The sequence below is a fragment of the Peromyscus leucopus genome, chromosome 5, assembly GCF_004664715.2.
Source record: "Peromyscus leucopus breed LL Stock chromosome 5, UCI_PerLeu_2.1, whole genome shotgun sequence".
Lineage (NCBI taxonomy): Eukaryota > Metazoa > Chordata > Mammalia > Rodentia > Cricetidae > Peromyscus > Peromyscus leucopus.
The window spans coordinates 125,296,307-125,324,136 of record NC_051067.1 but is presented as its reverse complement, the minus strand read 5'-3'; the positions used below and the strand labels follow the sequence as shown (position 1 = coordinate 125,324,136).

Sequence of the window (27,830 nt, the reverse complement as noted above, 5' to 3'; positions counted from 1 at the left end):
AGGGGACATTCAGCTTTAAGTGGCAGGCAGGGAACATGTCATGGAAGGTTAGCCGACCCTGCTGAATATGAGGAAATCCAATCATGTGGGTTTACCTTGGCCTTGGTGGCATAGTGTTGGACCACTGCCCAGCCAAATGTAGAGGCTGGAATCTAGAGATAAAGGCTCTGTGCTCCTTACCCACTGTGTGGCATTGCAGTGACCTCAAGTGATCTTGAGTATTGGGACAGTCTGACCAGGTTATGAGGATGCAGTGGGTGATCTCAGCTTCACAGGGCCACTTCTTTTTTCCCATCTCACGTTTCCTACAGAGTGATAAAGTTTCTGTCTCTGTCTCTCTCTTTCTCTCCATTTGTGGGTATGGATGGGTGTAGGGAAGGGGTTCGCATGCACATGCTTGTGGAGGCCAAAGGACAGCCTTGAGTGTTATATCAGGTACCTTTCACCCTTTTTTTTTTTTTTGTTGAAACAGGGTCTTCATTGGCCTGAAACTTGCTGAGTAGACTATTCTGGCTGGGCAGCAAGCCCCAGAAACCCTGTCTTCCACCTCCTCAGTGCTGGAGTTACAAGAACATGCCTCCATGCCCAGTTTTTTACATGGGTGCTGGGGATTGAACTCTGATCCTATGTTCGATCCCCAGCACCAACTTATCCATGTCCTCAGCCCCAGAACACAGTAGTTTCTTGACGGACGAAGAAAATAACCATTGCTAGCACACATCTCTTATCCGATGACATGCCATACACCTGTGATTTCCACTGTGGTCCCCAAATTACAGATGTAGAAACAGAATGCCCGCCCACCTGGGTCAGTGTCCGGAGTCTGAGCCCATCCTCTCCAAGTGCCCTTTGTTTTGCTTTGATTGAGGACTTGTTGCTTTGGGGGACACTGGGTCCCCCCAGTATGTGAGGGGTTGGCTGCACTTGCAGAGGAGATGCCTAGACCTGGGGGCCTTGGTACCTTTCAGGCCCCTCCCTGACATCCATGTGCCTTTGAGCCTCTACCTGCCTGTGGTCAGAAAGAGAGAGGCAGCCTGGCCCTTTCAGCGGCCCTGTCCAGTCTCCACATGTGAGTGTGTGCCAAGACTCCATTGAGAAGAAACCTCACATTTGACCTCCTGGAGTGGAGGCCCATCTCCCTACCTTGCCATGGCTCAGTTTCCTTATCTGCTGACCTCATGGATTTATGGTGGGTACAGCAGGAGGTGAAGAACCCAGAGCACTCAGGTCAGGGCCAGAGTCTCAGGCCTGACTTTGTGATCACACTGTTACCTCCTAGCCCTGTTGATACACAGCGACCTAGGTCACTGCAGAGGTCTGTCTGGCTATGCTGGGCAAACCAGGCTCTGAATTTTCTAGGGATATAAAGGTCTGAAGTGACCCAGCCAGAAAGATGGGCAGCTCCATGCTGGGCTTAGGCCAGTTCCCAGCTAGGAGGGGCAGGCTGGGAACCACAGCCGACGGGGACAGTGATGGATGGAGTGGCCTGTTCCGGCACATTCCGTGTTCTTTCCCACAGGCTCCGCCTGGCCTTCGAGAGCTGCTTCCTCTGGGGATACTCGGCAGCATTCAGCTGGGAACTGGGTAATGTCGTGGAGGACACAGGGGCTCCCCTGGGCCCACAAGCAGCCGTGGGGCCTGGGAATTTTCTGGAGGGTGGGAACAGGGAAGTGGCAGAGACTGGGATGGGGTTGGGGGAGGGAGCCAGACCTCCCTCACTCTCTTTCTTCCCAGAGCTCATCCCAGACTCTACCAGCTTCAGACACTATGGGATAGTGTGTGGGTGCCACTGCCTCAGAGTTCCCTACTCATTCAAGTCCCTCGGGAGATCTCCAAACCTCGGCCAGGCCCTATATGCAGTTTCTAGGATTCAGGGTAGGGAGCCCATAAACTCTTTACTGGGGAAGACTGGAAGGAAGATACTATCAGCCCTAGAAAAAAAGAAAGGAAGGAAGGAAGAAAGAAAGGAAAGAAAGAAGGAAAGAAAGAAAAAATAGCGTGCAACACTGGACATGCTTTAGAGACCTTTAAGGCTGGCCAGGGTCACCTGAGACCAGCAGGGCCAAGCTATCCAGATGCAGCTTTATTGCCGGCATCTCAGCTGGGTATCCAGGGCAAGCCGCCAGCCCACCACTCTGCCTTGGTTTCCCCACCTGTGAGGTGGAGTAGGCGTGTATAGATGAGGGAAGCTGAGGCCTTCATAAAGCAGACGTTCCTTACCACACAGAAGAAAGCTGCTTGTTGGGCTGCATGATGCCGTGGGCCCCTTACCTCATTTCCTTGGGATGAGGGAGGTGGGCACTCCCACAGCATCCCCCACCCACCTGCCGCAGCACAAGAACTACAGTGTGGTCCTAGGTTGAACAGCAAACAGGAGACATAGTACAGCACTATCCAGCTGGTGACAGAATTTCCACAGCGACCACTCCAGATTGGATGACCACACAACCCTGTGTTCCTTTCTGCTGGTGTGCAAGTTGACCCTAGGAGCTTGGGCATGTGTCTGGCTCCCTTGGCCTCTCCATGCTTCTTCCAAATGGTTCCCACTGTGACTGCAGCCAGCCCCCATGCCAGGTGCCTGTACTAAAGAGTTCACAGCAGTGACTTGGCCTGGAGCCGATGCCCAGTTCCAATCCTGGCTGCCCCACCTAGCGGCCAGGAACCCTGGTGGGAGCCTGGAGGGGCTCTGAAGTCAGTAGCTGTCACCTGGAACGCACAGTCAACAGCGCTGCCCCCACGCTCACCTCGCAACAAGGCCAGTCCAACTAAGCAGGCAAAGGAACCTCTGTCCAGCTGCCTGGAGACACAACTCAGAACCTGGGGACACAGGCCTGGGCAGTTGGGTATAGAAAGGGCGGTGTGGCTTGGGACTGACGGACAAGATCCAAATCTGGACCGCACAGCTAAGTGGCACTGAAGAAATCACTCCTTGGGTCTCAGTTTCCCCTTTATGAGATGGTGCTGGAACAGTACCTCTAGGAGACTGTGAGGGCTGAAGATCCAGCAGGAATGTGGCTGAGGCCGTGGGGTTGACCCTATGGTGGGACAATAGGAAAAGAAACAGCTCAAGCAGCCGGGATTTCAGGGTTGTCGGGACCTCCCCGGGGCCTGCTCTAGGGGGACCAGCCCTTCCTCTAGCACTTGTAACCTTGCTGGGAAGCAGGGACTGCCTCTCAGGGGCTTCCCAGAACAGCCAGTGCTGGAGCCTCCTACCTGGCCAATCCCTGCCCAAGCTGTTTATGGTATGTGCCTGGAGGGTCCTGAGGCAGGAAGATACAGCCTGGGAAGGACAAGTCTACCGGCCTAGTTCCTGCCATTGGCATTTCTGAGCCTGTAGGGGTCCGGAAGGCCTTCCTAGCCACTTGAGTGAGGGGAGAAAAATTAAGGAAGATTAACTGCTGGGTCTAGAGATGTAGCTCCGTTGGTAGAGCACTCGTGTAGCCTGCACGAAGCCCGGGGTTCCATCCCCAACACCCATAAACTGGGCATGGTGACACATCCTTGTAATCTCAGCATTCAGAAGTGGAGGCAGAAGTATCAGAAGTTCAAGGCCATCTTTGGCTACACAGCAAATCTCTAAATAAATAAACAGCTGTGGTACGGGTTCCGTGAATGACATTCCCCACCTCCTTTGATGCCACCTCACAGACACACCTCAGGGAAGTGGACAGTTGACATGCTCTGGAGGTGAGCCAGTGGCTCAAGCCCCTGGGGACAGCCTCTCTCAGCAGTCAGCCCCGCCCCCCTGACCTAGACCAACCGTCAGCCGACCCCTGGGCGCTGCCCTCCACGCTCACCTAGACCCTTTTCCTGAGGCTCCTGGCAAGGTGCTCCAGAGAAAGACTTCCTCATGGGGTGATCTCTACCTGGAGTCGTTACCTTTGGGAGACTGCGATCCCATGTTGCAGGAAACGTTGCCGACGGGTCAACCAGGGAGCAAGGTGTCTGCCATGGGGTGACGGTCCAGAGGAACTGCCAGGAGGGGGTGAGCTGGAGAGGGAAACGAGGTTCCCAGGGCATGCTGGGAGGTGGACACCCTTCGGTTGCTGGAGGGAAGGCAGGGAAGGGTAAAGGCAGAGCAACGGCTCCAGATCTGGGAGGCTGCAGACCAGTTGGAAGCAAGAGACTGGGTGAGTCTAAGTCCCCACACTCACTGGCTTTAGACCCCCGTATCCATGTGTGATTTGGGGCAGATCTCAGCGCCTCTGCGTACCTGGTCCTCTCTTTGAAATGGGCTTTGAGTGGAATCGGGACCATAAGGTTTCTATGAGGACAAATGAGATCCAGGAAGTGCTGGGAACAGAGTCTGTGTGCAATGAGCATTTGAGGCTCTGAGGCAGATAGATGACCTCTGGCCTCGATGATTCCGGTCCTATTAAAAAGAAAGAAAATTGTCTGCGGGTCACTAGGCACCAGCAGGGTGCCTTGGATATCATGGTCATGCAAGTGGTGGCCACTGCAACATGGTACCGTGGCCCGTGGCACCAGGGCGTCTGTCTACCAGTGGTCCAGCACTGAACAAGTATGCTGAGAGGTAGCAGCTAGTGCCTAGCCCAGCTGCCTGTGCTGACTTCATTCAATTGGCTCTACTTCGTTTGGTACTTGAAGCTCAGGTGAAGACACTTCTCCTCTGTGAAAGGCTTCAGAGACACAGAGTGTCCCTAGTGTCCTGGGCCTGTGACCAGAGCCAGTCTGGTACTTGAGACATTTGGCCCTGGTGGGACCATCCGAAGCAGCCCTATCTGCCCGAGGGCCCAAGGGCAGACTGGACAGGTGAAGGGCTGCTGAGGACGGGCTGCTCCATGCCGAAGCAGCCGGCCACGGTTGCCTTCTTTGGTTGTTCTCACCGGACACTGGCCATCAGCCCCGCAGCCAGGCATGGTGTTGATAGGTCCCCACAGCTGCGGCCACACGTGTGCCCAGCCATCAGCCTTTGGACAGTTCAGGGAGGGGAGGGGCCGAGCGCTGGCCGCAGGGGGGCCAGAGGCCACAGCTGGGGGACAGCAGGTGCCGCAGCCTGGGTGGCTGCTGTGTGCCATCTGCTCCTGCTGCCCCTCCTCATGGGTCCAGGAAGATGGGGGCTCCTTGCCTCTTCCTTGCAGACCCGGACACGAGCCATCATGGGCCGCTGGGCTTGTCTAAAGTCTCTGGGCTTCTCTCCCTTCTGCAGCCAGGAAGGGGGTTAGGTGAGGCTTCACTGTTTCTGGTCTGCCACCTGGTCGATGTCATTTACTGGTCACCAGCCACAGAGGCTGGGCCACCTAGACTCATATGTGTCTGCCAATGATGGGACCCTGAAATGGGGTGCAGGATGGGAAGGGCTGCGGGCTGATGCCCATAGTTGCCATGGTGATGGCCAAGAGACAAGGGGTTCTGAGCTGTGTGACTCAGTCTCCTCAGTCTTCGTCCCCCTGCCCGTGGAAGATCTGTGGGCCAGCAGGCAGTCACTGGGGCAGAGAAGTCTGCCTTCTGCTCATAGCGGGCAGGAGTCTCCCCTTGCCGGCTCTGGACATGACAAACAAGCAACTTACAGAGGTCCACCTCTCCTGTCCGACCACACGTTAAGATGAAAGGGAAGCCCCAGGACTCACTGTCCCCTGCAAAGAATGGCCCAAGCAAGGCTGCTCCTTGGGCTTTGCTTCATGGTCCTGTTCTGGATCCCTTGAATATCTCGAGCCACCTGATACCAGTTCACCCTGCCCATGGTCACCATCTTACCTTCTTCCTACCCATCTGACCCTGAGCTGAGCACCTTGATGAGAGTTGGCTCACTGGAATGTGGGTGAGCCTGGATGTCCTGAGCCTGTGGGGTCACATTTCAGGGACCAAGCCCTAAGCACCCTGACATCCACAAGCCCCCAATAGGTGTCACAAGGACCATAAGGTGGTTAAAAAGATGATTCCACAACATGAAGCCAGTTCACTCCCCCCCCCCCCCCCCTGCCCCCGACGCCACACACACACACACACACACACACACACACACACACACACACACACACACATATCCCACAGGTCCTAGAGGAGAATCTCAGCTCTGGGAATCTGGGATCATCACTCCCCATATATCTTACAAATGCAGATACTCGGGGTAAGTCAGGAGAATTGAGATGGGGCCTGGAAACCTGCATGGTGGGCTCCCACACAGACGCTAGTCCTGACGAGCCCACCTTTGGCCAGCCTCCATGCTCCACCTGTGCATGGATGCTAGCCACCTGTGAGAACACCTGGGACTCGCACTGGATGGGTGGAGTCAGGAGTCCACCTGGCCAGTGGAAGCTCGCAGGCCCCTGCCCAGGTGCTGGCTCGCCAGCTCTGCCCTCCGCCGCTTCATCTTTCTCTCTCTTTTTCCTTAGCTGACAGGAAGGAGAAGGCTGCAGCAATGCCAGACTCTCCGGCTGAAGTGAAGACGCAGCCCCGGTCCACACCCCCCAGCATGCCACCCCCACCTCCCACCGCATCCCAGGGAGCTACACGACCACCCTCCTTCACACCCCACACACGTGAGTCCCCCCTCATACTGTCGCAGTACACCAGGGCAGGGAGTGTGGAGTAGGTGGAGCCATTTGAAATTCTGTACTCTACATAATATGACCCTGTGGCCCATTGGCAGCCTAGTCTTAGGCTCAGATCCCAGCTCCTCCTACTTACTGGGCAACTTTGGCTTCGCTACTTAACCTCTCTGGCCTGGCCTCCTCATTTATAGAGTGGGGGCCTGCTGTGGTTCCTGTCTTACAACCGCTGTGAAAATGGAATACGTTAACAGACGTTAGTACCAGCCTACAAAGCACTGATGTCTGAAGGCCCCGGGTACTTAGGCTCATCTCAACAGCCCAGAGCAGAGGCCGGAGCACAGCACTCTTAGAGGGGATTCCAGGGAGCCTCAAGCAGTCATGGCAGCCCTCTGCCACAGTTGCCTCTGTTCTTTGAAAGATTGTGACTTAGACTGTCAGGTGCTAAGCAGTTGGGAAGACAGAAACTCCTAGGGTTGGGCCACTAAAGGGAACAATGTCTTGTGCCCCTTCCCCAAGATAAAGGCTTGGGAGTGTATCCCTAAGTGTTCTGGCAGCACCCCCACAGCAATCTTCAAAGACACACACTTGAAGGACCCTACCCTAGTTCTCAAAATGAAGCAATACCCCTCTCTGAGGGAGGGGTCTCAGTACCTCAGCCTGATGTCGCCTCGTGTCCAGGGCATGGTGGCTTCCTCTGGTCTCTCCATCCGTGGACATGGAGCACTGACTGCCCTTCAAAGACAGGGCTCTGCTGTCTTGAGAAAGGCTGAGACGAGGGCAAGCAGCTCAGCCTGAGGCCGGCCTTGTCCTGTTGACAGGGTGTCAGGTTCCTGCTTTGGGGGTTAATAGCATCTGCTTCCAGGTACAGGGGCATGGAGCCAGGACTGTCTGAGAATGTGCCCGGCACATGGCAGGTTGTCTCATGGCTGGATGCCCATATACACCTTCCGGTCTCTCGGGAGGCTCTGGCTCCCAGTTCCGACGGGATTAACCCGGGGCCCAGGGATGGGTGAGCCTGGAGTGGGGGCTCCTAGCTCTAGCTCTTGTAGCTGGGACTCGAACCCCCAGCAGCCTGCTGTTCTCAGAGGACAGATGTGCCTGCCAGGCCCTGGATCTGCCTGCTGGCCATGCTCCTCCAGGCCAGAGGTGCCTGTGCCTTTTCTCACATTCTTCCTCCCACAGTGACATGGCCGGCACCTTTCCCCCTTCCCTAACCGTCCTTCCCTCTGGGCTCCACTGCACGTAGACTCTGGCTGCTGGGCAGCTTCAAAGCTCATCCAGTGGGTGAGAGGGGACTCAATGGGACTGTGCTGATGTCACCAGCCAATGCCTTAACCTAGGGACAGGAATTGTTTGTCGCAGGGGCTGCTGTGCCCCCTCTCCTGGCAGAGAGGCCATGGCACACTTCCTGAAACAATGGTCCTCCAGATGTTTGGGGACCCCCCAAGCATGAAGGAAGAACAGAGCAGCTGACAGGCTGATCTTGGACTCTAATCTGTCACCGACCGTGAGGGTGCCCCTCCCCCAGTCTGCGTTTCCCTGTCGACCAGTTCTTATCCCGAAAGCTGGCCTGGACACCAGATGTTCCTGGTTAGGAGGGAGGATGGGATCAGCTGGGACCTTCAGGGCTTTACTTTCATGGGGCCTGTAAACAGATGTGAGGGTGGCCAGTGCATGTGTGGTGCATGGGGAGGAGCTGTGTCCCTCCTGCCCCTCAGTCCCGCCCTGGGGGTCAAAACTGTGTCTATGGAGCACAAAGCCTTCATTCCAGTCTGTGGGGCTTCAGACCTGTGGGGCTAGTTGGTGCATAAGTCTGAGGCTCAGGCCTCCTGAGGTCACCTCAGGTTTGTTCCTAATCCACATGGTTAACCACACCCCTGCACCTGGCTGGTGGCAGTCCTGGTAAAGCCTCTGCAGCCAGCTGCAGATTCCTACCCAGTGCTTCAAGCCAAATGAAGAGACTGACCTTGAACCTCTACTTGAGGGCTGTGGTTTTCCTGGCCCAGTGACCACCCTGGGCACAGATTGGTCTCTGGCTGGGGAGATGGGCCAGAGGCTGAGTGTGGAGACCTAGGACAGTACGAGAAGCATTGGCCCAGACTACACGCCTCTCAGGCAGGGAACTCCTAGGTGGGTTGAGCTCCCATCTGCCCTTGCACGCTTCTGAGACGGGGCTCACTACCCCTGGAGCTACTGCCTGTCTCCACTGACCACCTCACCTAAATTAACTCAGAAATGAATCTCAATACCTGAAAACACACAACTTGGGCCCCAGGTCTCTTAGGGACAGTGCTGAGGGAGTGACCAGGCACTTTCTGGGGAGATAGCTTTTAGGAGGTAGGTGCTGCTCATGCTGACAGATACCCAGTGCAACCGTTATTTTGCAGAGGAGGAAACTGAGGCCCAGAGGAGTGGACTGGCCCCCAGTGGCAACAGCATGGTCTCTAGGACTGCCACTAAGCAGCAGAGGGGACGGGCCGCTGAGGCGCCCTCCTGACAGCGTGTTCTTCTTATTTTGCTTACAGATGGCGAGGATGGACCTGCGACGTCTCTGCCCCATGGCCGTTTCCACGGCTGCTTAAAGTGGTCCATGGTCTGTCTCTGTAAGTAAAATAACAAGAACCATGGGCTTCAAGGAGGCCTCCTGGGTCCTTCTCGCTGCCTCTACACCCCCTCTGTTGGCTCTTGAGCCACCTTAAAGTCAAGAGAGGCCCAGGGGCCTATGGGCTAGAGACCAAGCCCCTCAGACACTGTGCTGGAACTGTGGGACCTTTGCATGTGAATGCCTATTGAGCTTCGTCCCCAACAGCCAAACAGGCTGACTGGAGCAGATGCCAGGACTAGGAGGAGACAGTGGGGACATGTGTCAACGGCAAGCCAGGATCCACTGTTTTAAGAGACTCTGGCTCCCACTGTGGACAGGGTAACAATGGGCAGATATGGTTGCCTGTGCCTTAGCTTCCCCCCCTATAAAGAGATGCTGCCACAGTCTAGAGTGCTGAAGGTGATCCATGCATGCTCCATGCTGGCAAAGCCTTGTTGCCATGTCTGACCCACATCACAAGCCCTGTGGGCATCAGTCACCTGTGGATGATTCCACCAAGGCTCCCGGTGATATGCAGAATACCTGTCTCCCATCATCAGGTGTTACTGTGCCTCAGCAGTGTTAACTGGGCCAATTAGCTGCATCTCCCAGGTGTGTGCAGCTGCCGGGGATTTCTGGGCTCTAAGAATAAGGAAGAGGTTACATGTGTTATTTATGTTTTATGTTGTCCTTCTTGCTGCCATCATTCTGTGCCATGCTTGGCCACACACTAGAGCCTGGCACACAGCCTGACTGGCCCTCAACTGTTGACTGATTCTTGTGGTGGTGATAATGGTGTTCTCCTTGTCAGGGAGAAAGAGTGCGAGAACTGTTAATAGGGTCCGTGAGCTCCAGGCCAACTCCCACCCAAGCATCAAGGCTAGGGGAGCTGTGGGGTGCTAGTTTGTGCCCCCAAACATCAGCCGAGGACACGTGTGCTGTCTAACTTAGTAACACACCTGTTGTGGTAATGAAAACACTTGTGCTGGGGGCTATTTTTGGCGTCTCTTTAGCTGCTGAGACTGCCCGGCAGCCGCGGGAGGGAAGACAGACAGGCAGTGAGTGAGGCGAACAGGCCACGGGGGACCCGGGCGCTCAGAGCAAGGCTGGTAAGCGGGCCTCAGCGAGGACAGGACCAGGTCAGGCTGGTGGTGGTGGGTGGCGGACTAGATAATGTGGACATTGGCATGTTTCAGAAACTACCAAAAGGCCCAGAGCCCTGGTGATAAAATGCTTGGGTCTTAGGACACAAGTCCACCTCTATTAGTGAGGTCTCCGTGGCAACAAGCCATCTCCTGGTCGGGTTGAGGTGACAGCAAGTGGCTGTCATTAGGTTTGACCGGGGCATGTGTGTTGGTAGCTGTCAGAGCTTACTAGCGAGAGGGAAGTCCACCCAGTGGGGTCCTCTGGAGATGGTGTTAGAGAGGCTAAGAACCCAGAGATGTTGGTATGCTGTGTGCAGACATCACTGACCACCCCAGAGCAAGAAGGGTGCTCCCATGCACAGACTTACACTGGCTGCTTCTACTAACATACAGCCATTCTGGAACTGATTGTGTATCCTAGGCCCTGGAATGGACCCTTGAAATCATTTGGGGAAACAACTGGAAAGGCTTCAGCTTCCATGTGCATACCCCCCTACTAGGACAGAGGAGCTGCTTAGAACTGTGTGCAGAGTATTCCATGACCTCTGGCAGCCTAAACACACCAAGGTGGCATGTGAGCCTGCATGCCTCTCCCCACATGCTGAAATGTCTGTTCCTTAGGGTCAGCTGTCAAGGGGTACCTCACATAACACCCAGCATGTAGAGTCTGTCAGGGATGTGATCTCACGAGGCCAGCTCCCAGATCAGTTGGTGGCGTACGCAGGCTCCTTAGCCATGGGTTCGGAAACAAGAAAGATGACTATGCTCGGACCCTGGAGCCCACCGCAGAACTTCGGAGTGGCTGGGGACCATTGGCAGATAGACCTAGGTCTGGCTTACATTGTACATCTGGACTGTTGTTGCTTCCCCAACCCTCAAGGGTTTATGATATGGGGGTGTCTGAGGACCTGTGAAGTCCTTGTATCAGGTGACTGACTGTCAGACTGGAGGTGAGGACAGAGGAATGGGGAAGGGTGTGCTCCAAGGGGACTATAACAGCAGCCACACCCACGTGACACCATAACAGTTCTGGGCTGGGTCCTGCCTTACACTCACGTAGAAGGTAGGGGTCAGCCCTAGGAGCAGACCGTTGGGGGCCACCAGCTGGGTCTATCCATGAACGGTTTCTCCCAGGGCCTTAGTGGCCCTGTCTCCTTTGTGGATCTAGAACATGCTTGTGTGGAGCCACCAGCCCTGGCCCCAGGTGGTTTATCTGGGCTGGAGCCTCAGGCAATTTCTAGACAAGATAGAGCTGGTCACTGCACTAGGGGACAGAAACTCCAAGACTGGCAGAGTAGGATTAGGTCCCCTGTCCTGTAGTGTGAGCAGAGGTGTGACAGGGTCCTGCAAGAGCCATGGCAGCCAAAAGATTTGAGGGCCAGGAAGGGGGGACTTAGGTAAAGGGCCCACCTCATCTTTCCATGCCCAGCCCGTAGGCCTCTCCTAGGGCTTGGGTCAAGATGTCCAGGCAGGTGTAGTCTAGAGTGCCTTGCTAAGGTACCCATTGCATGAAGCAAGCAGATACCCCAGGGGAACTCAGCTGGAGTCTCTGCACTGGACAAGCCTGGACGGACAGATCTTCAGTCTAGAAAAATGGGCTGCCTCTCTCCCTTGGCACTTACAGCCCCACCAGGCCTCCCTCACCACAGGTGAAATGAGACAACAGAAGCTTTGGGAACTGTGGTCTTGAGGGCACCCCAGACCTATGCTGTCAGCACAGTCCTGAGAACCTGGCTTCTGTACACTCAGTCAAGGCAAGAGACAGTGGTGCATGCCTAAGGTCAGGGGGCATAAGACATGGAAAAAAAAACAACAGTTGAGTGAGCCAGAGGTGTATGAACATGTGTCCATACCTAGAGGTTGCATTCATGACCTGTGAACTCTGACCTGTCTGCAGAGCCTGCTAATCATACCTTTGTCACTCAGGGCTGATAGACAAGGACTCTGTGGCAGCCCCTGGCCTTGGCCCTGGTACTCCGAGTTGACGGTAGAGCCATCCAGTCAGCCATGGCTCAGTGATTGGCAGCTGTGATCCTGTAGCATGCTTATCAGCTGTGCCCTTAGTCACCTGATTGTCCTCAGCATGAACCATTCCCTGGACACATCCTTCTGTGTCAAAATCCCCTGAAGAATCCAACCAGCTCCTCCTGGGGGTCTCAGTCGCTCTGCCTGATCTTGAGTCCCATCAGCTCAAGCACTGGGCTACTTGCTGGCAATGGTGTTACTCAGGCTTAGAGAGGCTTGGGGTCCTCAAGTTTTGGGAGGCTCCCAGGACAGTGCTCAGGGCTAAGGAGAGTTGGGGCATTGCTCAGAGGTGGGAAAGAGATTGGGTAGAAGGTGTTGCTTGAGGCTGTTACAGTGGAGGCAGAGTTGCTGGCCTTTGCTTGGGTTAATGGGGGTGAAGAGGCCCCATGTTTGCTCATGGTGGAAACCTGAGCCAGTCTGGTAGGATGGACTGGGCATCTGCTGCATGTTGGAGGACCTAGAATATCAGCTGGTGTGAAGGCCTTGACCTCAGGCCCAGGGTAAGCCCCCAGGGACAGCATAAGCCAGCCCCACAAACATCTCTCTCTGCAGCTACTTCCAGGGTGTGATCCCTACCATCCTCCTGGCTGGGGTATCTGAGGTGAAGGGAGTCACCTCCCCAGGAGCAGTTTGCCTGTCTGTAAGAGTGTAACCCCCATGAGCACAGAATGGTTGCAAGGACAGAATGGCAGCTGTGTAGGATACAGGGCACAGCTGCCCCGGACTCTCCTGTCGTCATCATTGTCATCTGGGCCACTGCTGTCACTGTTACCATATGTACCTATAAAGTATAATTATTATGCCTCGCCCTCACACTCACCCTTCTCCTACAGTGATGAACGGCAGCAGCCACTCACCTACGGCCATCCATGGTGCGCCATCTACACCCAATGGCTTCAGCAATGGCCCAGCCACCTCATCTACTGCCTCGCTGTCCACACAACACCTGCCCCCAGCATGTGGGGCACGGCAGCTCAGCAAGCTCAAACGTTTCCTCACCACCCTGCAGCAGTTTGGCAGTGACATCTCGCCTGAGATTGGGGAACGTGTTCACACACTGGTGCTGGGGCTGGTGGTGAGTCTCCAGGTTACCAGGCACCTGTGTTCCCCATGACCACCCCTCGGCCACTTGCTCCATCATGACGTCCACCACTCCATTATGCTCCGCTCATCCCTCAGGCCAGACCCGGAGCCTCCTCCTTCCCAGGGTGGGAGCGGGGCAGCTGGTTCAGACGGTGCCTGGGCACCTTTCAATGGGGTGGTCTCTCCTGCAGAACTCAACTCTGACGATCGAAGAATTTCATTCCAAGCTCCAAGAAGCCACCAACTTCCCGTTGCGGCCATTCGTCATCCCCTTTCTGAAGGTAACCCAATCCTTCCTGGCTGGGGCCTCCCTGAGAGGCCGCAGTCCTCAGTTCCCCTCCCTCTCAAGCGTCATTCTCCGCTGCCCAGGGAAATGGTGCTGACCACCAGATCGGACTAGTTAGGGCTGTAAACTAGTTGCTAGACCTCATGAGTCAGAATGCACAAAACCCAGTGTATTCTTATCCCTCAGCAGATTTTTGAGTTGCCCACTCCATGCCAGGGGCTGTGCAGAGGCACAGAGGATCACATGAACAGGCAGGCAAAGTACCCTAAAGCAATAACCTTGTGGGAAGAGAGTACTGTCGACCAGGTGTAGAACTGGGAAATGCGTACAGTGAGGAAATATTCCCAGATCTCTCAAGGATGAGTATTTCATGGTGACCGAGACAGGGAGAAGGCTTGGGCAGCACCCTCCAAGAAACAGGGCTGGTCTATACAAAGGCCCTGGGGAAGGAGGAAAGGCAACTGTCCATATGGCTGGGACAGAGTACAGGGACAGGTGTGCAGAGGGCAGTGACCGGGTGATGGACAGGCAGGCGTGTGACGGCACAGCAGGGGGATGGGCCAGTCAGATGGAAGACGCTGTGCTAAACACCGACCCAAGCTTGGGACTGGGGCCACACGAATGGGTGGTGACACCGCACTGGGTCCCTTTGGCAGAGTAACCAGAGCCCCCTAGCAAGGCAGATTCCTCACCCCAGCCTGACCCCTCAGATGAGAAGCTGCACTTGTTTGGGGGTGGGGTGGGTTGGGTTTGGGGGTCTTGTGGTTTCGGTGCTGGCGTTGAACACAGTCTTGTACGTGCAGGTGTGTTCTACTGCTGGACTACAGCTCTAGTCCCTTCTAATTCTGAGGCAGGGTCTCACTAAGTTACCCAGGCTGGCCTTGAACTCTTTATCCTCCTGTCTCAGCATCCAGTAGTTGGGATTACAGGTGTGCACTGCCAGGCTTAGTAAGAGGCCAGATTTTTTTTTTTCAAGACAAGGTTTCTCCATGTAGTTTTGGTGCCTGTCCTGGATCTCACTCTGTAGACCAAGCTGGCCTCGAACTCACAGAGATCCACCTGGCTCTGCCTCCCAAGTGCTGAGATTAAAGGCGTGTACCACCATTGCCCGGGCCGTCTGTGCTCTTTAGTCAGAGTTCAAGGTCAGACCATACAAGCAGTAAGCTCCAAGGTATGAGTCCCCACCAAGCTCCCTAGCAGTCACGGGGCTGGCCCCACTCCCCTGCACTCAGCCCCTGTAGCTGGAGCCCCCATTCTCTCAGGGCAGCTACATCAGTAAGGTTTTTAACTGCCTAATTTAGACCAAGAATGGGTTATAAGATCTCTGCCTAGATGCCCTCTTGAACCCCTGGAGGGGGACACATAGGCCCTGACACTGTCAAGTTAGTAAGCAGGGAAACAGAAGCCCTCACTTTTCCGGCTGGTGCAGACCCAAGCCTGGATTTGAGCTTGGGTCTATATAGTTCAAAGTCCCCACAGAATGCACAGTATGTGTCCTGCCAGCCTCATTGCTCTGGCACCTCCCAGGGGGACCCCACATGACACCCCACATCCACTCCCCTCCTCCCTCCCACCCACACCTCGCTGGGCTCACACTGGAGCTAGTGACAACAGGGCGGCCACGCGTGCCAGCACGTGGGCCCACCTGGCAGTCATTTGCAGTGCGTTGGAGGCCCTCCTGCTCCTCACCCTCCACATACTGCTGACTCTGCCACCGCCTGTCTTTGGGATGCCGTGCGCCTGCTTATTTTGTCAGAGCCAATGTTTGCAGCAGATGCTTGGTAGCATTGGCCACCCTGTTTATGCCTGAAATATCCCAGCTTCCACTGCCCGTAGTCTCTAGCCTCAGAACCCTTCCTACCTAACCTAGTGTGGCGTCACCCAAAGCAAGCACAGGGTGGAACACCTTGTCCAGAACTGCTTTGTCAGGGGACCCTCTCCATTTTCCTTTCTCTCTGCCCGCCTCCTAGCTCACCCAGGACCTCTGTGTCTCGTTGTTAGGAACGTCGGTGGTACATCTGTCTTCTCCATAATGTAGAGCTCCTGGGGTGGAGGGGCAGTAAGAGCCAAAGAGAAAACCTAAAACTACGAGGTTACCGCCAAGTCTTTCTAACCTTGTTGGCAAGACAAGAGCACTGGCCCCCTCTGCCCAGTCCAAGGGCATAACTACTTTGCTGGCACGGCATGGTAGGAGCCCAGCCCCAGTGGTCTAGAAACAAGGCAGCCTGAGGAAGAACTCAGGCAGCTCCAGGTGCCTCACTGCCCGCACTGAATAGGTCCCCTCTTGGTGGTCAGAGAAGCCGCGTAGCACCTTCCTGAACAGTCATGGACCTTCTGGCGTCTGCAGTGCTTCTCATGGCCACCTCTGGGGATGCCATTCTGAAGGTGTGGCGGGGCAGAACTTGGCTCCCACTGCAGGGCCCTCTTGGGTCCTTTCCTAGGCAAGACAAAACTGCCCGCCACACAGGTGATCGGAAGAACTGAGTTAATTCACGTGGGGCTCACTGGAGCCTGCCGGGCCAGGGCTGCCAGAGCTCCGGCTTACAGGTGAGGCAGGAGACAGCTGTGTGACTTCCCAAGGTCACACATCTCCTCAGTAGGCCAGCCGGGGGGGAGTGGTCCGCCAAGTCTTCGATTGGACGGCCTGTGGTGGGAGGGCTCTGCAGAACCAAGCGAAGCATAAAAAAGACTCATGGCTTAGCCGTCACCATGGTGGCTGTATGTGTACTGTGTATCCTCTGCCAGAGGCCCATTGAGGAGAAAGGTGGTTTAGATTTTCTGGACATCAAAAATCTCTATGCCAAGTGAAGTTGGGGCCCAGGGTGCCCTGTGACCACCTTGGTCTGTCCTCTGAATGATGCCTGGGACTTTTGAAGAAAAATGGGGACTTGTTCTTTCTGGGTGAGCAGTGGTCCTGTGCCCCTAGCCAAGGACTGCTGTGTATCTGGATGGTACAGCTAGACTACCTGATACCTAGGGTCTCCTCCGCTCTGTCCTGCTCCCGCCTTCATGTAGCTGGACAGTGGGGCTTTTCAGAAGCTGCCCCATCCGAGACTCCAAGTCCCAGCTGGCCCCAGCTGGCCAGGACCCCAGATGTTTCCCCACCCTAACAGCAACCAGATGGTGCTCATGCCCAGCCCCCGCCCCATCATGCTGGCCAAGGAGAGGACAGGGTGGGTGGGGGACTGGTGAGGGAGGAGACTCTGGGCTACTGAGACCTCCCAGGACCTCATCCCAGCGCATGCTTCTGACGTGGTCGGCAGATGGTGAGCTGGCCCCCGTTCAGCTATCCAAACAGAAAAACAGGCTTGGCAGCGTCACAGCGCAACAAAAATGCATCGGCTGCCTGATGGGCCGGGTGGATGCGCCAGCAGGGGCTGAGGAGGCAGAGGCTGGAGAAGGCTGCCCTGGCAGCTTTGAAACTCATGGGAAAGTTGTAGATTGTGTTTATTTACAAATACTTAGAACTGCTGGCTCTCCCAAGAGCCTGCCACTGGGCCCCTCTCCAGCATGCTCAGGGCCAGCCTGCCACCCTACCCACAGCAGCTCTGGAAAGGCTGACCACCAGCAGTTCCTGGAGACCCTGGCCCAGCCCTAGGGTGAAGCTCATAGGTTTAGAGATGGAGTCTGTGAGCTCTGGTGGCCTCATCTGCTAATGTAGACTCGAGCTGTGATGTCATGACTGAGGCTGGAGTTCACGTAGGTCACATTCCCCATGTGCTCAGAGCTGCGTGGCTGCAGAAAGCACACACTGATGTCTGAGGTCCTGCTGTAAGCTTTGTTCTGGGCTGAGGCTGGAGAGTGGGAGGACAGGGGAAGAGAGGAGATATAGTTCTGTGGGGATCCTGGCCAGTGCATTTTGGGGGCCAGAGCAGGGGCTCTGCATCAGTATCGGGTGCTCTTGGCAGCACCTCTGTTTACCACCACCCCGTGTGTGTGTGTGTGTGTGTGTGTGTGTGTGTGTGTGTGTGTGTGTGTGTGTGTGTGTTTGGTTGCTTGCCCTCTCTGAACCTTGCTTCCCTTTTCTGTGCAAAGGACGATATGGTGCCTGCTTAGCCAGGATACAGGTAGGGAATATTGGCTGCAGACTCTGGGAGGAAGCATGGTGATGTAGAAAGTCCATACATGGCTCTGTGTCCAGCAGGGCACAGGCCTGTCGCTTCCCACAGTGCTGCGGAAAGGAAAGGAACCTGAGGGGTCCGAGTCCCGAGTCACACAGAGGCAGCCCTGGGCTGTCTACTGGTCTCAACAGGTTGTGTGGCTTGCATACCAGCCGACAGGGAACTGTGCCTCAAGCCCCTGCTCTGCCCACAGGCCAATCTCCCACTGCTGCAGCGAGAGCTCCTGCACTGTGCCCGCCTGGCCAAGCAGACGCCTGCCCAGTACCTGGCCCAGCATGAACAACTCCTGCTGGACGCCAGTGCCACCTCCCCTGTCGACTCTTCCGAGCTCCTGCTGGAAGTCAATGAGAACGGCAAGAGGAGGACACCTGACAGGTAACAGCCTTTCACAGATTCCCAGGACAGGGAGGTGACCCAAGGCGGCCTCTCCCTGCCCATCTGGCCTCTGCCACAGCTCATCCAGACAGCTGGTCCAGTCTGCTGTCTACAGCAGGACCGATCAAGAGCTGCTAATACTGCCAGCTGGTGGGCTGGTGACATTGGGTTCTGCAGCATACGCTGCCCTATTGAGCGACAGACCTGGGGTCTCTGGGATCCCGGGAAGACAGCGGCTCAGGAAGGGGTCTCTCCACCAGAACTCATTTGTCTTTGTGCTGTTTGAAGACCCTGAGTGACCTGGAGCCTAGAGCCCTTGGTGGCTGGGCTGGACTGGACCCCTTGACTGGCCACAGAGGTACTGGTCCTACCACTGTACCACAGTAGGGACCACACCTGGCCATGGGACCCTGGATGTCTCCCTCCCTCCATTCTCTACCAGGAGTCCCAGAGGAGGTCAGAGTGGGGGACCAGGACCCAGGGGGCGCTCCTCTGAGTTTCTGCCTCCACCCTGCCTCTCCTCACCTCTATTATTACCCTCTGTCCAAGACTGGGGCTGCTATCCATTGGCCACCTGTTTTCTTGGTCAGGACCAAAGAGAATGGGTCAGACCGGGACCCTCTGCACCCCGACCACCTCAGTAAGCGGTCCTGCACCCTGAGCCCAGCCCAGCGCAGCAGTCCCAGCAATGGGCTGCCCCACCCTACACCACCCCCGCCCCCACACTATCGCCTCGAGGACATGGCCATGGCCCACCACTTCCGGGACTCCTACCGACATCCTGATCCCCGAGAGCTGCGGGAGCGCCATCGGCCCCTCGGTAAGTGGTGTGGGAGCCATCGACCCCTTGAGGTATGGACACAGAGAGGGAGTGAGTGAAGCCATGGGTCGGCGAGCCTGCACGTGTGTCTAAGCCTGCATGTGCTTGTATTGGAGAGAGTTGACATGCATTTTTTAGGGTTCAGTCAGCAGTTGCTTGTACCTATGCTCTGGTGGAAGGTACTGCAGCTGTAATCACTACCTCATCCGTCCAGTAAAGAAACAGGGGTAAGGAGTCAGTAGCCACCACCCCAGTGCCCAGGTAGCCTGACTTGCCCCTTCAGAGCCAAGTTGCCCCTTCTCACACACAGAATAGCACTAGGGCAGAGGACCCTGTCCGAGGAAGCAGCCTTTACCACCCTCCTGGGCTGGGCAGCCTACAGCCAGAGTAGCTGAAGGCAAGGCTACCAGCAGGTCTGCCTGGCTGTCCTTGAATCCAGAAGTGGGCCGTATGACCTCTCTGCCTCAGTTTCTTCCTCTGTCAGAACAGTTGTGTGAGGACAGGGACATTGCTAGAGCACCTGGCAACACAGTGTCCTCCAAAGCCCAGTTGCTGATGACAGGGACAGCAGCTGACACAGAGCACATGCACGCTGGCATTTCTCAGCCTGTACCCACACCTCCAAGGTGTGGCTGAGGCTCCAAGAACACGAGTGGGACAGCCATGGGTGGTCACAGCAACACCTGCCTGGCCTCGCCCTGCTAGACCCCAGTGTGTTGGAAAGGAATGCTCGAGATGACCATCCAGGGTCATGCAGGATACCTATAGGATCCCAGACCAGGGTCAGCAGAGGCCTCTCCCTACCCCCCACACACTGTGGAAGCTTCCAGGGCCTGGACCTAGGCAGCAGGTGACAGTGTCTGGCTCACCACAGCCGGGTCAGGCAGGTGCTAATTCCCACTCGCTTTTGCTAATGCAAAAATAAACGCCAGCTGTCGCGCAGATCTCAGCCTCTATTTTAGTTGGGGCGTTGGCACAGGCCCCTTGTGGGCAGCCAGAGAGAGTGCTGGATGACGGCTGTGGCCACTCCCTGCCCTTCTGCAACTCGAGGAAGGCATTTCAGGTTAGGGCACTAAGAGGTCCTTAGGCACTGATGGCAGCTTTAAAGAGAGACTTTGCCCCCAGGAAGCCTGGGTTGGCACCAGCTCACCTGCACAGCATCAGTTACCACACTGGAAGTATTTGACACCGCAGGAAAACCAAGAGAGGACCATCATGTCCCTCATGTCCAGTGGCATCCCACACCCTGCCCCACCTCATTTGGCCATCCCCGAGGTCAGGGATCCAGGCTGCCCTTACACCATACACTGCCTCCCCCACTTGCTGCCTGGTAACTATGGACAGACATGATCCTCACCAGCCTCAGTATGCGCATCTGTTACATGGGAAAGACAGACCTTCGCTCCAAGGTCAGGGCAGAAAGAAGGGCACAGTGCTTAGCACCAAGCCCTGCTTGGGGACACCTCCTCAAGCTTACCAGGTCAGCTTGGGATCTTCTTACTTCTCACTATGTTCAGAACTAGGCAGGGTCAGGAAACTGAGGCAGGGAGTGGCAAGATAAGGGCCCCAGGGTCCCCTGTGGAATGAGCCATCCTGGCTTGCTACTTTGTCTGACCCTGCGGCCAGTAGATCTGATCCCAAGACCACACTCAGGGCTGGTAAACACCCAGGCCAGAGTTCAGCGTGAGGACACAGAGGTAAACACAACACACCATCTTTCTCCATGGAGCTGACAGTCTGGGGGTAGAGAATAAACAGGGAAGTCTCGTACCTAGAGACCAGAGACACATGGCCTGAAGAATTCCAAAGACTCTGCAGCTGTAGAGGGGCCCTGTGGCCTGGACTTTGAGGAATGCCTAGGAGTACAGATATTTGAGAGGAAGTCGTAAACACACATAAGTTGAGCAGCTGCACAGAGGCCCTGAGGTTTCTGGACCGTGATAAGACAGACCCTTAAAGTGGATCTGGAGCTGCCTATCAGAAATGGGCAGAGAAAAGGCAAGAGGAGCTGGATTGGAAGGCTAGTAGGGAGGAAACGAATGGCCAAGGCAGAACCAGGGATGACGATTGTTTTACCCCGAGTAGGAATGGTACTTAGGAAGTAGGCGGCACCTAGGAGTGGGGGCAGGACCTGAGATCCAAGTCAGGGCTTAGTTATGGCAAGGGTGGGGTTTGGCATCCGCAGGGGGGCCTAAATGTGCATTGCCCTTTCTGCAGCCATGCCTGGGTCTCGACAAGAAGAAGTGATTGACCACAGGCTCACAGAACGTGAGTGGGCAGAAGAGTGGAAACATCTCAACAGTGTGAGTGCCCAGGTGGAGTTTGGGCCTCTGTGATTCCCAGAAAGTCTGCACGACTCTAGAGCCTAAGGCTGGGGGTGGGGAGCAACATTGAGTTTGGGCTGCTCTGGGCTCAGCATCTCCTGGCAGGACCTATCTGAGTGCCTACTGTCTGCCTGTCCCTTTATGTAAACATCACTATTGTTGACCTATCAGGATGCTGTGAGAGAACAGAGACAAGGATGCTGAACCATGCAGACAGGCCCTTCTTCCTCCACTCTTTCCTGCTCAGAGACTTTTTTTTTCTGGTTTTTCTAGACAGGGTTTCTCTGTAGTTTTGGAGCCTGTCCTGGATCCTATCCTGTAGACCAGGCTGGCCTCAAACTCACAGAGATCCACCTGGCTCTGCCTCCCGAGTGCTGAGATTAAAGGTGTGTGCCACCGCTGCCTGGCACTCAGACACTTGCAGAGTAGAGCCCCAGTGGTGTAGGCTATCTTTGTGGTAGGTGCCTGAGCCTCTGGTCAGGCCAAGTGAACCGTGTCTTGATGTTCCTGGGAGCTCCATTCCTCTGACCACCATGCACTCTGAAGTGTGGGCCCCTTACCTGCTTCTTTCTTGGGGATGTTCCCAAGGCAGATTGCTCTCAGAGTTTCAAAGGAAAGATCCTAAGCCTGTACCCTGCATCCAAAGAAGTTCCCATTCAAGTTGGGTGCCCATAGGCACTGGGAACCATTTCACTGTTTGTGGGGAGCCAAGGTAGATTTCTGTGCCCTGCCTTCAGGGATGATGAGCTGGCTCCCTGACCACCCCCTCCATGTTGGATGGCCACATCTGGCCACAACCCCGGTTCCAACGTACTGAAGGCCCTGCCACCCACCTGCAGCTCCTGAACTGCATCATGGATATGGTGGAGAAAACACGGCGATCCCTCACTGTTCTGCGACGGTGCCAGGAGGCCGACCGTGAAGAACTCAACCACTGGATCCGGTGCTACAGCGACTCCGAGGAAGGGAAGAAGGGCCCCACCCCCGCCTCTGCCCGGCCCCTCAACAGCTGCAGTGGCCCTGAGGGGTCTCAGCTAGGTGTGTACCAAGGAAGAACACGGAAGACCTGTCGTGAGGGGTTGCTACCCTTACACAGTCTCTGTAGGATGCCACTAATTCCCCAGAAAGCTAGCCAATCGTCAGGCCTTACTTAAACAGAGAGTGTCACTTGGAAAAGGGGGCCTTTTTCACTTGCAGAAATATGCACCTGGTCTTCTAGGAAGCCTGGACCTCCCAGGATCTAGTAGGTACAGGCCAAGCTTAGGAGGTGGCACTTAGAGGCTTCTATTTACCCATCCACCACAGTGGTGACCACAGAAACTAGGGGAGGCCTAGGACATGCCCAGCTCCCTGCCTGAATCCATGTCCACTGGCTATAGAGCATGCCACCCCAATCCCCTGCCCCCCTGGCGGCATGTGAAGCCCTGTTTCCCAGGAAAAAATATTCCTTGCCTTCAAGCCCTGGCCGGAGTGGAAGGGAAGCCAGTGTGGAAGAAGGCAGCTGATGCCCCCAGCTTGTGTATGACACTGTACCCCCATCCCTTTGTTTCAGATGTTCACCGGGACTTCATGCCCAGGACCCTCTCTGGCTATATGCCTGAGGAGATCTGGAGGAAGGCTGGTGAGTAGGGCTATGGGGACAGACCCTGGGGACAACCGTAAGAAGTGTCTGCAACTCAGAAGGACTCCATCCATGTGCAGCAAGTTTGTGGATTTACACGTTGGGCCACACAGGAGTGTGCACAAAATGCACAAACATACACACACACACACACACACACACACACACACACACACACACAAAGAGAGAGAGAGAGAGCATGAGAATGAGAATATGAATCAATTACAGCCAGAATTACAGCCAGAGTTCACATAGTCCCTTCTGGCTCCCTTGGATAGGCCTAAGCAAAGCCAAGGAGCAGACCTGTTGTTCTCAAGGCAGGTCCTTCACAGCAGTCGCTTGCCTGAAGTCTGTTAGAACAGAATCCTGGACAGCCCCCAGAACCTGCTGGATCATACTGTGGGGCGGGGACTAGACCTCACCCCCTGAAGATGCACACCAGAGTGAGGACCATGACACTTGCAGGCAGAGGTTGAGCTTTAGAAAGTTTACCCATGGCTCTATTCCTCTTGACCAGGGTTGCACACATGTGCCCAGGACTTGCATATTCATCCACATGTGGGATATTTTGATCATACTCTGACACTCCTGAGACTGCCAATAAAGTTTACCTTGAGTCAGAGGGCAGAGCTAGCTACTAGCTGACCAAAATTAGCCATAGAGGTTTTGGAGGACCCAGGACATATAAAGAGACACAGAGGGGCCTGGGTGATTACTGGACAGTGTGACCACCAGCCCACCTCTGTGCTTTACAGAAGAAGCCGTGAATGAGGTGAAGCGCCAGGCGATGTCAGAGCTACAGAAAGCTGTGTCTGATGCAGAGCGCAAAGCCCATGAACTCATCACCACAGAGCGTGCCAAGATGGAGCGAGCCCTGGCTGAGGCCAAGCGGCAGGCCTCAGAGGATGCCCTGACTGTCATCAACCAGCAAGAGGACTCCAGCGAGGTAGGGCCACTGGCCACCTCTACACTCCACTGCTGCCTCCAGGTGCACTGTATTCCGAGGGTTGACCAAACCTGGGTTAGAACACCACACCTGTGCAACCTCTCGGCCAATGAGCTCTCTGCTCTCGGGGTCACGACTGTCACTGGTGGCATAAGCAACCATTCAGTCTGTTCAGCACTGCTTGTCAGTAAATACAGAGACCCATGAGGACTGGTAAGGTGTCTCTCAGGCCTTCCCAACCTGCAAGTAGCAGGAATTGAAGGTCCAGAGAGTAATGTCTTGTCTGGGGGGGGGCGGGGCTGGCACGTGTTAGGGCCCATATTCCATCGAAGCCTGTCAATATCGAACCCTCTGTTCTTTAACTTGTGAAAGCAAGAGGTCTAAGGAGACTTTTCAGGACCCTGGGGCCTCCCTCAGCTTCTGGCAGCTCAAGGAACAGGACGGAGAAAGCCATGAGAGCTATGACCTTGTGTGCCTGGGTGTCTGGGCACTGTGCTCCACCCAGCAGGGTGGGTACAGGAGGACTTTCTGAAGACTGTTTGCTCTGCTCCAAGAGTTTGGTTGACAGGACATTGGGAAGAAAGGAAAAGTCCTTCTGGGAAAGTCATTCGTGGGCTGCCCCTTAGGAAGGGCCAGGTCTCCAGGTCTCCAACATGGGAGGGACAAAGCCAGGAGGCTCCTAGGGCTCACTGGGCCACCATCTTAGCCTAACTGGTCAGCTCTAAGTCAGTGGTCCTCAACCTTCCCAATGCTGAGACCCTTTAATACAGTTCCCCTTGTTGTGGGGACCCCTGACCATGAAATTATTTTCGTTGTTACTTCATAACTGCGATTTTGCTACTGTTATGAATCATAATATAAATATCTGTGCTTTCCAATGGTTTTAAGCAACCCCTGTGAAAGGGTCATTCAGCTCCCAAAGGAGTCAAGACCCACAGGTTGAGAACCACTGCTCTTAGCCAATGAGAGACCCTATCTTAAAATAATGTGGACAGTATTCAGGAATAATAGCAGATATCGTCCTCAGGCCTCCACACGCACACATATACATATGTGCCCACACACTCATGTGTTCATGCACACATGCATATGCACACAGGATCTCAGAGCTGTCATGAGACGGGCAAAGAGCCAACTAGAGTGTTGGGTATTTGGAGGTGGGGATAGTTTGGGAAGCACATCACTAGATATGACATCCGAGCAGACCTAAGGAAGGGGAGCCATCAAGTATCAGAGCCATCCTGATGAAGAGTCCAGCAAGGCCCTCCTGGGCGGAGCAGCCTGAACTGGAGAACAGTAGGCAGGGGTGAGGCCAGAGACTTTAGGAGCCAAATAGAGACAAGAAGTAGGCTTTGATTCCTGAAGCAGGGGCAGCCTCCCAGTCCCACAGCCCAGCCACCTTACAGGGATCTCCAGCCATCCCCGAGGGAAATACAGTCAGAAAAGGGAATCCTGGTCAGTGAGCACCTCTCCTCCCGAAAGAGCTCAGTGAGTGCTTGACAGCTCAGTTGCCTCTAGGGGCTCTAGAGTTCTTTCTTCTTCCTGGGTGAAACCCTAACTGGGTTTTAGCAGCTGGGCGCGGATGCACAGCTCTCCCCTGCAACTCTCTCTGTCTCTCTATCTCTCTCTCCCTCCCCCTCTCTGCTTTTCAGCAGTGGGCAGGCTGCCTGGGCATGTGCATTCTGTCCCATTCTGACCATCTCCTTTGCCCTCCTCCACATCCAGAGCTGCTGGAACTGCGGGCGCAAGGCCAGTGAGACTTGCAGCGGTTGTAATGCAGCACGCTACTGCGGGTCCTTCTGTCAGCACAAGGACTGGGAGAAGCATCATCATGTTTGCGGCCAGAGTCTGCAGGGCCCCGCAGCGGCAGTGGCTGACCCGCTGCCTGGACAGCCTGACGCCACTGCCAGCCCCAGTGAAGCCGGCTCAGCAGGGCCCTCTCGCCCCTGCTCTCCGGGCCCACCCGGCCCCCTGGACGCCGCCGTGCCCCGCTGACCTCCAGACCTGACGCCCAGCCCATGGACGCCATGCCCTGCCAACCTCCTGGCCCCACCTTGGCCCACCAGATGCCTGGAGCAGGCCAGGTGGAGTCACTGCTGCTACTGCTTCTCTCCAAAAGAAAACACAGATCCAACGACACTGCATCCGTGCAGCCTCAGCTACCTGACAAGGTCTTGCCAGGACCTCCTACAGCCTCTCTTCACAAGCATCCTCAGAAACCACTCTGGAGCTGCAGACAGTGGCGCCCGCGCCGCGGAGTATGGCCAGTATGGCCGGCGCTGCCGCTGTCTGCTCCCCTGTGTCTGTCTCTCTGTTCCTGTCCCTCTCTCTGTGTCTGCCTCTGTGGTTCTTGATGTCCTGGTCTCCCTCTGTTTCCCTTACCCCGACTCTCCCTGTGTCTTTGACCCTCTCTGTCTTTGTAAAGTCCACATGCTTTCTCTGGAATCAGAGAAACCTAATCGGTGGCTTTTCTTTTCAGTGAAGAACTTTTGGAGATTTTGTTTTGTTGGCAAACAAGCTACTTAGAAATGGACAGAGAACTGTGGGGTTCTCCCCACTCCTTATTAGAAAGGGAAGAAACTGTGATTTTCTATCCGAGTTGCTGCCTCACCCAGCCAACCCCAGGGGGATCGGCGCACACAGCAGAGATGGTGAGAACAATTTCGATTTCCAACTCAAGAAGCATTTTTTGGTTTCAGGTTTTATTTCTTTTCTTTAATGTCAAACTCTTTGGCTTTAAGTGAAAAAAAAAATCCAAAAAGTTTTTTTTTAAGCAAAGGAAACATACCTGTAAACTACCTTGCCAGCTAGCCAGCCAAGGATGCCAGACACACCTCGCTCCAAAGGAAATCCAAAAAAGCAAACTCAAGAAATCAAAATCCAAAATTTATTTTTATCACTGCCAAAGTATTTTTTCATGGTCTTTCCATTCCTGGGTTTGTTTGGATGTTGGTCTTTTATTTTGGTTTTGATTTTATTGGGGGGTGTTTGGTCACTGGGATTTGGTGGGTTGGGCCAAGAAGAAGCCTTTTGTTCCTTTTTGACTAGTGGTCAGCATCCTAGCTGCACAAAGGAGTCAGCGGCAAGGCCACGTGACCCTCAACACCATATCCAGAAGCCCCAGTCAGCATGAGCCTGAGCGTTGTGTGCCCTAGGGCCATGTCCGTGTGTCCCTATATGCAAGGGAGACACCTCCATCTGTCCTCACACCTTCTGTGACTTCTCATAACTCATTTTCCACTTGTGAAAAAAAAAAAGTGCTAAAGTGTTCTTCCCAGAGAGAGCACAATTCCTAAATGAAACTGTGACAATCTTTTGGGTTGATTCTTGACTGCTTTTGAAAGCATAAGGTGACAGCGAATCACGCTTTCTCAGTTTTTCCTCCTCTACCTCTCTGCGCTCCCATTCCCACCCCAGCTCCATCTCAGCCCTGCCACCCCATCCCCGGTGTCTTGCTGTGGCTACCGTCATTTCTTTCAAACTTTTACAGAAAAAAAAAAAGGAAAAAAAAAAAACAAAAACAAACCCCACATAAAATCCAGCAGCCACCCTCACCTCACCTGGAAGACTCACGCCCAGCTGTGCATAGCTCTCTGTGTTGCATCCCCAGTGTTCGTCTCCAGCCCCGAGAGTGACGGTGATGCTCGCCGCCCACCTGCACTCCAGCCCTTGCCCACCCTGCCCTCTGCCCGCTCGACTCCCTCAAGGACTCAAGGAGGAAATGAAGGAAGGAGGCTCATGCCTGTACCGAACAGAAAGACAGCAGACACAGTCCGGGTCTGCACCTATGTGTGTGGCTGCAGTAAGCTGCAGGCCTAGCGTGCAATATGGGGGAACTGCTCCTGAACCCGGGCCCCCCCGGGGGCCCTGCCCAGAGCAAGGTGTGCAGCGTGTGTTAATGTGAATGTAAATAGTCTCCACAGAGGTCCCAGCCACGGCGTCAGTACCGAGGAGATGTTTGCCAAATAAAAAGAAATTAAGACAA

At 55.1% G+C, this 27,830-nt stretch overlaps 1 protein-coding gene across 5 annotated transcripts in view; it reads left to right on the top strand.

Annotated features, from left to right (window-relative positions):
- The window catches only part of Cbfa2t3 (CBFA2/RUNX1 partner transcriptional co-repressor 3), a 74,028-nt gene extending 46,198 nt beyond the window's left edge, over nucleotides 1-27,830 (top strand). For 2 of the 5 annotated variants that reach the window (XM_037206332.1, XM_028880861.1), the window contains exons 2-12: nucleotides 6,357-6,503; nucleotides 9,041-9,118; nucleotides 13,103-13,344; nucleotides 13,544-13,633; nucleotides 17,953-18,134; nucleotides 18,725-18,954; nucleotides 21,172-21,257; nucleotides 22,118-22,316; nucleotides 22,831-22,899; nucleotides 23,655-23,845; nucleotides 25,571-27,830. In XM_037206332.1, coding sequence (XP_037062227.1) covers nucleotides 6,357-6,503; nucleotides 9,041-9,118; nucleotides 13,103-13,344; nucleotides 13,544-13,633; nucleotides 17,953-18,134; nucleotides 18,725-18,954; nucleotides 21,172-21,257; nucleotides 22,118-22,316; nucleotides 22,831-22,899; nucleotides 23,655-23,845; nucleotides 25,571-25,840 — 1,784 coding nt within the window. In that variant the 3' untranslated portion in view covers nucleotides 25,841-27,830. Of the gene's footprint in view, nucleotides 1-6,356; nucleotides 6,504-9,040; nucleotides 9,119-10,147; nucleotides 10,209-13,102; nucleotides 13,345-13,543; nucleotides 13,634-17,952; nucleotides 18,135-18,724; nucleotides 18,955-21,171; nucleotides 21,258-22,117; nucleotides 22,317-22,830; nucleotides 22,900-23,654; nucleotides 23,846-25,570 lie in introns of those variants that run through there. The other 3 variants (XM_037206333.1, XM_028880863.1, XM_028880864.2) reach the window with 2 other exon arrangements.